The 9927-nt window shown below is 43.3% G+C and overlaps 1 protein-coding gene across 1 annotated transcript in view; it reads right to left on the bottom strand.

Moving 5' to 3' along the window:
- Positions 1 to 4950: 4950 nt before the first annotated feature.
- LOC108794992 (tubulin alpha-3 chain) overlaps positions 4951 to 9927 on the bottom strand; it is a 6685-nt gene continuing 1708 nt past the window's right edge. Inside the window, exons 2-5 of the mRNA XM_018566153.1 lie at positions 9211 to 9287; positions 9065 to 9129; positions 8231 to 8379; positions 4951 to 5928 (exon numbers count right to left, since the gene is read on the bottom strand). Coding sequence (XP_018421655.1) covers positions 4951 to 5928; positions 8231 to 8379; positions 9065 to 9129; positions 9211 to 9287 — 1269 coding nt within the window. The remainder of the gene's footprint in view (positions 5929 to 8230; positions 8380 to 9064; positions 9130 to 9210; positions 9288 to 9927) is intronic.

Consider the following 9927-nt stretch of genomic DNA (forward strand, 5'->3'; position numbering starts at 1 on the left):
TGGTGTTGATGGTAATGCTGAGGAAAAACGTCTAGAATCAGTGTTCAGGGGCAGGAAAAAAATGCCCAGTCTTGGTGATCAATGAGAGGAAAAATACCTGGCATACTGCCTCCAGTTATTCCCCCAATAACTTCCCCCCTCCCCGACCACTAACACGGGTCATTCTTTCCTGATCCAGTCCCACTGGGTCAGCAGGAAGAAAAAAAAGATCGCCATCGGTGGTCTGTAGGAGGAAAAGAATACTCAGTATCAAACAGAAGTAAAAGGAGGGGGCACCAGTGTCCAATGGGAAGATAGGTATTGGTGCTCTGTGGGAAGAAGGGTGGGTGCACTGGTACTCTGGAAGAAGAGGAGGCACTGGTGCTCTGCAGAGGTAAAAGGGGAGCACTGATGCTTAGCAGAGGTAGGAGGGGCACTTGTACTTTGGTGGGTGGCAGAAAGTGAGTGGGGGTCATTGGTATTTAGCAGATTACTTACCTATCCACGTGCCACTGTCTCCCTCTGCCAATACTATAGTGCTCATGTAGGGCAGGAGATCACTCCACCCAACAGAGTAGAAAAGCAGCTAAAGCTGGATACAGGAAGGAGCATTCCAACAGAAGGACAGAGCCCAGATCTGACAGACGCCGGACCTTTTTTTACAATTCTGGGATGGTCCTGCAGAATCAGGGTTGTTGGGGAGTAAGGTACACATTTCAAACCATAGTGCCTTTCCCATGCTATCATCACAGATTTGCACACCACCCCCACCACCACCTTCTTACCGTACAACCACCACAGTGCCATATGACCCTCTCCCATTCTGCAGATCATCATGCCTACCCATGCAAGCAGGCTCCATATTTCAGAGACAGGAGGCTGTGGCACTACAGTGGCTGCTTGGGCAGGGAGCCACCAAAACTACAAACCATGCCTCCCCTCCTCATGAAGCCTTAGCTCTGTGAAATGTCATGGTGCTTGTGATGGCTGTAGTTAGCAAACAAGGGATTCCAACCTAGGATTGATTCTACAGCAGAAAAGGGGCACTTGTTACAGCATTCTCTATCACACTAAGTGGCAGCCTGACAGATGAGACATATCTGAAGAGGGGGCACAGAGACTTAGCATAAACACATCAGGTGTCTATCCCTCCCAACCCCATTTTCTAGGATTGCCTGCTGGGAGCAAGAGACTTTCTCACTGTTGGGGAACCTAGCAGCTGACTGTCGAGATCCTGGTTCCAGTGGAACAGCCCATGGGACACAGACACTGTGGGACAGTGTTCTTAAAGGAGAACTATGGGGTCAGTGCTTTTCCCCGTAGTTCAAACTATGAGGTGAGTGAAAAGAACTCACCTCATAGTTCGCCTTTAATTGTGGATCTGGCCCACAGGATCAAGTACACCTGGCAGCTGTAGAATTCCTTTTTTTTTTTATTAATTTGCCATTTTCTTGTTCCTGGTTAGTGACTTAAAGGAGAACTATGAGGTGAGTGCTTTTCACTCACCTCATAGTTCGCCTTTAATTGTGGATCTGGCCCACAGGATCAAGTACACCTGGCAGCTGTAGAATTCCTTTTTTTTTTTATTAATTTGCCATTTTCTTGTTCCTGGTTAGTGACTTAAAGGAGAACTATGAGGTGAGGGCTTTTCACTCACCTCATAGTTCGCCTTTAATTGTGGATCTGGCCCACAGGATCAAGTACACCTGGCAGCTGTAGAATTCCTTTTTTTTTTTATTAATTTGCCATTTTCTTGTTCCTGGTTAGTGACTTAAAGGAGAACTATGGGGAAAAACACTGACCCCATAGTTCTCCTTTAAAAGTATTGAAGCCAGGTACGTAGCATCTTCTAAAGGAGGCTAGCAGTGGCAACCTACATAATTCTCTCATGATTAGCGCTGTCACCATTTCTGGGGGAAAATTCCACCCTTATCATTTGGCGACAAGTTGCATTTTTACTTGCAAGATGGAAACTGCTGATGTTGGTGCTTATTGAAAGCGTATCTAAACCCAATAACAACAATGTTGTATATTATAGCGGTCCATGGATCTGGTGGCTGCATTAGCGTACTTTTATACAGGATTTTTTACCTTTATGTGGTGAGTCTGCCAGTAATGCACTTCAAGCCCTAAGATGACAACGCTTAGACCTCATTTACACTACTAACAGCTGGCCTGTACAGATCCATGATGTGTGCACGGCCATAACGGGCCACTCCCGGGAAGGACAGGTGCTGCGTGTGATTTGTACGCAGCAGCCTGTTCTTCTCTATGGGAGTACGCGGACGTACGCTCACCCTGAAAGCCCTAAAAAAACCCAGAATGCAGCAAAACACCATACTGCATATGCAGAAACGCATGCAGATCTGGTCCGCATCTAGTGTAAACAAGCCCTCAAGGGTTCTTACACCTGGCACTTTTCTAGTTACAGCTGTAACATGTGATTTAACAAGAGAACAAGAATTTGCTCATAAAGTAGGACTTCTGTGCCAAGAACTAACATACTGGTGCATAGCTCCCAACAGTCCAAAGCCCATTCATTTCAGCACTTAGCTTTCCTGGGCATAGTGATTTCCTGCCCCATAGTACGTACATAGTTCCAGCAGTGACATTACCACACAGGCAGCTGCATGGGACACAAGAGCAAGCGGCAGGCAAGCATGCTCTGCATTGCCCTCCCACTGACCACCAAAGGGAAGGGAGGATTCTTTCACTGGCGACCAGAGCCTGGCAAGGTGGGGAATTTTTCACTGATTAGAAATGCCGGAGGAGGAAATCACCACCAAAGCGTATTGTAACTTTTCCCTCGAGATTGATTACACAACTATCCAACCCTCCCCCCATGTCAAGGTGCTAGGTGTCATCCTTGACTCGGACCTCACCTTTCTTCCCCACATCCAATCACTATCCAAATCCAGACGCCTTCACCTTTGCAACATCTCCATAATACGCCCCTTCCTCACCAATGAAACCACTAAGTTACTCATCCACTCACTTGTATATCTAGGTGTAATGAAGTGTACAGCGCTAAATGCCATTCAGGAAATTAGATAACGGTAATCGGTTCACGATTGCTTGACACGGAGGTGACACCATATGATCCCTACCGTTATCTAATTTCCTGAAGGGCATTTAGCGCTGTACACTTCATTACACCATTATTCTGTAGGCTTTTAGCCTGAGTTCAGCAGCTTTTTTCCTTTTTGGTTTTAGAAATTTTAGCTCCGGGGTCATATTAATATCTATTTTAAACTTTAATCCATCTTAATTTAGTTTTACTATTTCCGTTAGCGCAAGTTAGTTTGGTTCACAACATTGGCCTTCCACTACACAGGCTATCCCCCCCTTCAGTCTATCATGAATGCTGGTGCTAGACACATCCACCTAACCAACCGCTCAGTGTCTGCACCCCCCCTCTGCCAATCCCTCCACTTGCTTCCAATAGCCAAAAGGATAAAATTCAGATTAACCACCACTTACAAAGCCATCCAGAACTCTGCCCCCGCTATATCTCAAACCTGGTCTCAAAGTATCACCCTAACCACCCCCTCCGCTCTTCCAAAGACCTCCTGCTTTCCAGCTCCCTCGTCAACTCCTCCCACGCTCACCTCCAGGACTTCTCTAGAGTCTATCCCATCCTCTGGAACTCTTAACCCCAACCTATCCATCTATCTCCCACCTTGACTGCCTTTAGGCGATCCTATTCTCAAACAATTCATCCCCACACAGCTACCTCCTCATGTAGCACTTCCCCCTCCCTTTTAGATGGGAAGCCCTCAGAGGCAGGTCCCTCCTTACCATCTTGTCTTGAATTGTGATTGTAATGTCTTCATTATCTTGTAAAGAGTTGCACAAACTGTTGGCACTATATAAATCCTGTATATTAATAAATAGGTTTGTTTTAAAAATGATCCTTTGTGCTGAGGTTTATGTGTGGCACTGTAATTAAAGAGTATTTTGTAGGTACAAAGACAAAGCAGTGTATTATAATGGGCCATTCAAAGAAAACTGGCGCAGGTAGATGGGTTTGAGAAAGCCCTACATTTTCCAATATACCAGTAGAACTCCCTTTGGAAAACTTATTTGAATGTATTTAAATGGTCAGAAATGCGATTACAATCATTTTTTTTGCTCATCAATTCATCAGGGTCTACGTAACTGGGGGCATGGCAGTGGGTGTGGTCTGCCTAAACATGTTTTGCTAGAGGGTGTCACTCATCTCAGAAAAGTTGGGGAGGTATGCATTCTGCATAGAGACCGATTAATCCCATTTAAGCAATTGCTTTCTTTATATGTTTGTTTATAGCAATATTGTCTGCTCATTAGGCATTACTGCACCATATTGAGATCTTATACAATTGACGTGCACAATATTGTTTTTATTTTTTGGCCATGTCCCCCAAAGAGTTATCCTCACTTCCTGATCTATCAGATTACCATTACCAGGACAGGAAGTGGGGGGAAATAAATGCCGTAGAGACATGCAGGATTTAAAACTGCCTTCTCTAACCCTTCTAAACTACCCAAAGAGTTGCGTTTCAACAGAACCTCTGCCATGCTAGGACAGAATGATCACTTAGATGTTTGCACCTTAAAATCACCGACCTGTAAGAAAAATCATTGAAACCAGAGAATCAAATTGATTTTCTAAAAATGGTCATCAGTGGCAGCTCAAGTGTTTGTCTTATGATGGGTTTGGTTTGATCTGCATTAGCTTGGAAGAGAGCCCAAACAAAAGTGATTGATTGCTTTTTTTATTAATACAAAAACAGCAAAAATACATGATACATTTTAAAGCCTTGAAATTTATTGGACAAAAGTCAATGGAAAATGCATTTCATTGCGAAACAGTGACTGCTACTATTTAAATATGGAACACTAGATTTTTTTTAATGGTCATTTATGGTACAGTTGGACACCAGTCAAACATTTTAGACAGTGTATGCCTATAGCGCATTAGTCTAAAGGGTGTTAGAATTCATCTTCCTCTTCATTTCCACCAACACCAGACTCTGTTCCTACCTCTTCATAATCCTTTTCTAGAGCTGCCATATCCTCCCTTGCTTCAGAGAACTCTCCTTCCTCCATGCCCTCTCCCACATACCAATGTACAAATGCTCTCTTAGAATACATGAGATCAAACTTGTGGTCTAGCCTTGCCCAGGCCTCTGCAATGGCTGTAGTGTTACTCAGCATACAGACAGCACGTTGAACTTTGGCCAGGTCACCTCCTGGAACTACAGTAGGGGGCTGGTAGTTTATTCCCACTTTAAATCCAGTAGGACACCAGTCTACAAACTGGATAGAACGCCTGGTTTTAATTGCAGCTATAGCCGCATTGACATCTTTTGGCACCACATCACCTCTATATAACAGACAGCAAGCCATATATTTGCCACGACGAGGATCACATTTCACCATCTGATTTGAATACTCAAAACAAGCATTGGTGATCTCAGGCACCGACAGTTGCTCATGGTAAGCCCTCTCTGCTGATATTATGGGTGAATAAGTGACCAGTGGGAAGTGGATTCGAGGATAAGGCACCAAGTTAGTCTGAAACTCTGTCAAGTCTACATTAAGTGCCCCATCAAACCTTAAAGAAGCTGTGATGGAAGAAACAATCTGAGCAATCAATCTATTCAAGTTAGTATAAGTGGGGCGCTCAATATCCAGATTTCGGTTGCAGATATCATAGATGGCTTCATTGTCTACCATAAAGGCACAGTCCGAATGCTCCAGAGTTGTGTGAGTTGTCAGAATAGAATTATATGGTTCTACGACTGCAGTGGAGATCCTTGGGGCAGGATAAATTGAAAACTCCAGCTTTGATTTCTTTCCATAATCCACCGACAGGCGTTCCATTAATAGTGAAGTGAAACCAGATCCTGTGCCACCGCCAAAGCTGTGGAAGACCAAAAATCCTTGAAGTCCAAAGCACTGTTCAGACTGGAAAAGACCATGCAAAAAAGGTTTAGCTTAAACTTCAGCCACAAAAACAAAACTTTTATTCCTCAATAACCAAAAAAATATATAACCAATCATGTGCACCAAATGCCTTTGAAAACCCATCTATTACCATATAAAAAAAAAGGAGCAGTGACACTGTGCAGAGAGCAGAGCTCTTGTAAGGATCCAGCAAGCCTGACCACTACAGGTTGCCTGCAGAAAACTACGGGGGGGGGGGGGGGGCGTCATCCTGCACAAGGAGAGAACAGCAGGGACTGGTCTTAATTACAGGAAGGTCCTGCAGACACAAAAGTTTCATACTGAGTTACTGCAACAATCAGGAGGAAACAAAGCACACCAAGAGCCAAGTAGGAATATGCATGCCTCATTTAGACAAATTTGCTTATTCCAGAGCTCAGCATTATGGTACATTCATGTTAGGTAAAGCAAGGCTTTTCTAAGCGCCATACTACTCTGGAAGGGCATGTAGTGAAAAGAATACTCTGTGCTTTATACCAGTATAATCAACTTTGTAGGAAAATGTGATCAGTTACAAGCACTCACTGGTCACCTGACACACCAATCAAGAAAAGCTTCTCATTGGTCAGATGACTGCAGACCATAATGTGCTGTGCATACAAGCAGATTATGGCAAACACCTCCAGAGGCTTTTTTTTTTTAAAGCTTCCACTTAGAATTCTCACCAGAAATTAACATAGATTCCCCCAGGGGACCCAATGCACACAGCAATTTTTCCTGGTCAGATTTATGCAGTGGTTTGCAAATAAACATTTTCTTTGTACTGTGCTGTAGCTCCACCCCAGCGTGAATCTTAATTTCCCCAGCTTCTATGGGGAAGTTACAGCTAGCACGGAAACCTTTCCCCCGTAAGCTGTGCACTTCTATGTACAGGGAATAGTTTAGTTAAAGCAAAAATGTTCTTAACCCGTGCAGTGGGACTACCCCCATACTGCAAGGGTTAAGTGCTCATTTGTCTAGGGGGATATACTGTATATATAAAAAATACTCAACCAAGCCAGCTTGCTCTTAGACAGGTCCCTGGAGTCCCCCCCCACCAAGGATCCTTTGTCATCACGTTCCATACAGTGTATAGTATGTGAGGACACGAAGGGGCATAACCATCTCTGCAGTGGATAAGGAGACAGGCTTCAGGGACTGGAGTAGCAGCCAGACAGCTCTAAGATTCAGGAGTACAATTTATTTATTTATTTTTTAAGCACTTAAGACAAAACAAGCACTTAACCCTCAGTGTGGGGTAGCCCCACTGCAGGGGTTAAGAACATTTTTGCCCACAGTTGGGTTTAACATGCAGTCTCTTCCCCTCTGCATTCCTAGTGATAATGTATTGGGCAGACACGAGCCAGAAACAAGTGGAGTTAGTCAAAGCGAATTAATTATTCCCCTCCTTGATAGCTGCATGTATGGACAGCCGTGAGTGAAAGCCCAGTAGCTAGCCATAGGCAGCGCATAAAAAGAAGAGGCAAAGCTACCAGATTTAGGTCATCCCGTGGAGTACAAGAAAAAAAAAAAAAAATTTTAATTAGAATTTACTATTGCTTCAATTAAAAAAGGAGGAGAACTATGGCCTAACCCTTTTTAGCTATAGTTCTCTTCAGAGTCACAGGAGGACATATACAAACATCCTCTGGTGACCCAAAACTCAGTATATAGCGGGCTGTTGCCTGTTATATGCTGAGAGCGCAGAGCCACGCCACAGCCGGGACAGATCCCCACAATACTGTCTAGATCCAACCCGCTCGCTGACAGCTGGCTCTGCCTTTCTAGAAGCAGAGCCAGCTGTGCCTACCCCCTCCCGTATTGACAGTCACCACTCTGCGGGGAGAGGATCAGGAAGTCGACGATTGGGGTACATGTTCGCTGACTTCCCCATCAATAGAGGCACCCTGTGACAGCTTCAGTGTCACAAGTCGGCTTGAATTATGGGGATGAGTATTTTTATCTCGCCCCCTAATTCTCCTTTAAAAGAGCAATGGCCACTACACTCTTCCAGATACTAGTGACCATGAAATTCAGAGTTAGGACTTACCGGTAACTCTATTTCCATTAGTCTTCCAGGACAGCATCACGAGATGGAATCTCCTCCCCCACACACAGGAAACACGTCACTTATTGCCTAGTGGATGGGAGATACACTTAACCTATAGAACAGAGTGTTGGCCAAGACTTTTAAACTCCTGGATTAAAAGGCACCACCAGGGAGAGTAAACTGGAATTTTCTCATGTCAGTTATTTTTATGAAGACAACCAACAAAATACTTGCCAACTTTCGTATCCTGTCAAGTGTTTGATCTATGATCTCCTTGCCAACTGTGTAGTGCCCACGAGCATAATTATTTGCAGCGTCTTCTTTGCCTGGTATGAGTTGCTCTGGATGAAACAGCTGCTTGTAGGCTCCAGTTTTAACTTCATCTAGAAAAAGAAGACATGAGATATTGGCAAGTCAGTTTGAGACAGATGTCCATTATTCACAAAACAGATCAACATACATTCTTCCACTCTGTGATGACCCAGTGACAGAGACAGGCCAATAGTGAAACACAGGTGGCAGCAGGTCAGTTCTGTATCTTTGCATATTTGAGCACCCCAGGCCTCATGACTCCAAAACAGCTTCTAAAGCCATTTAAACATAGGTGCAGGTACCTGCATTTTATGTAGCCAGTTAAGAATATATCCTACAAAGTTAAAGCTAAATCTGACAGACTTCTTGAATTCAAAATGTATTCCCCTGGTAAAAGATGCCTAGGTGCCCAGTGCCACCTTTAAAAGAAAAAAAACTTGTCACTGCATTGTCAAAAGGTTGACCCTTCTTCATGACAGGCCTTGAGGTCTCCAAAAGATGGGAGATGAATAGTCCAAGTACTACTCACCCCCTTCAATAAGGGGAACTCTCCCACAGCCCTGAAGAGTTTTTCCTTTAAATTATTGATGGGTTATACAAATGTAAAAAGTGGGACCTGCAAAGGAAGAAGTGTTCTTTGGACAGCCTGGCACTCTTACAACCTGCAAAGCTTGTTGTGGTTTTTATCATCCACAACAGATACAACGCAACAGGCATCCAGCAGAATACATCACATAAGTTTAGGAAATACTGTACCGATAACAGTTGGCTCCAGGTCAATGAAAACACATCTTGGAACATACTTTCCTGAGCCAGTCTCACTAAAGAAGGTGGAAAATGAAGAATCGTCTACTGCCTTAGTCTTGTCATTTGATATTGTGCCATCTGGTTGAATTAAATGTTCTAAGCAGTAAAGTTCCCAGCAAGCGCTTCCCATCTGAACTCCAGCCTGGCCAACATGGACAGATATGCATTCCCTCTGCAATAGAGAATGGTTTTCAGTCGTGTCTATATTAGAAGTCCTAATCCCATAATACAGTTGCAATAAAAATTGCAGATATTCCAGTTTAGCAGTCAAAAGTAGATTATACATACAGTATGCCCCAGAAATCAAAAGTGGGTGAATAAATCACATGTGTATTGACATGAGATAAGAGCCTGATCATTTTTAAGTAGGTACTATACTATGGGGAAAAACCAGACTAATAAAAATGAACACGCATGGCAACACATTTTATACATACTAGTTCATAAAACTACATGAAAAAAATAAATTTAGACTCAGGTAATTGTATGCATGTTTCATAAGTCATCTTGCCTGTGCCAGGAAACCAGAAGAGATCAGTAGAGGTGTCCCTCTTCTGTAAGGAGAGTTTGCTACTGTATACATATATGCAGATCATGTGTATGACTTCTCTAGTCTACGTAATCCAGGCTTAGTGCTAGGTCTTTTAAATTGTACTTCAGTTAAAATGAGGTTTAAGTCACAAGCTGAGGGTTTTTTGTTTTTTTTAACCATTGGACTATATTTTTCAAATACCATTGGACTAATCAGTTGCAGCTGAAAATAATTTTTTTTTTTTTTTTTTTTTTTTAAAAATGGCTCAAAAAGGTCTCCT

The sequence above is a fragment of the Nanorana parkeri genome, unplaced genomic scaffold, assembly GCF_000935625.1.
Source record: "Nanorana parkeri isolate BGI_ZX_2015 unplaced genomic scaffold, ASM93562v1 scaffold26, whole genome shotgun sequence".
NCBI lineage: Eukaryota > Metazoa > Chordata > Amphibia > Anura > Dicroglossidae > Nanorana > Nanorana parkeri.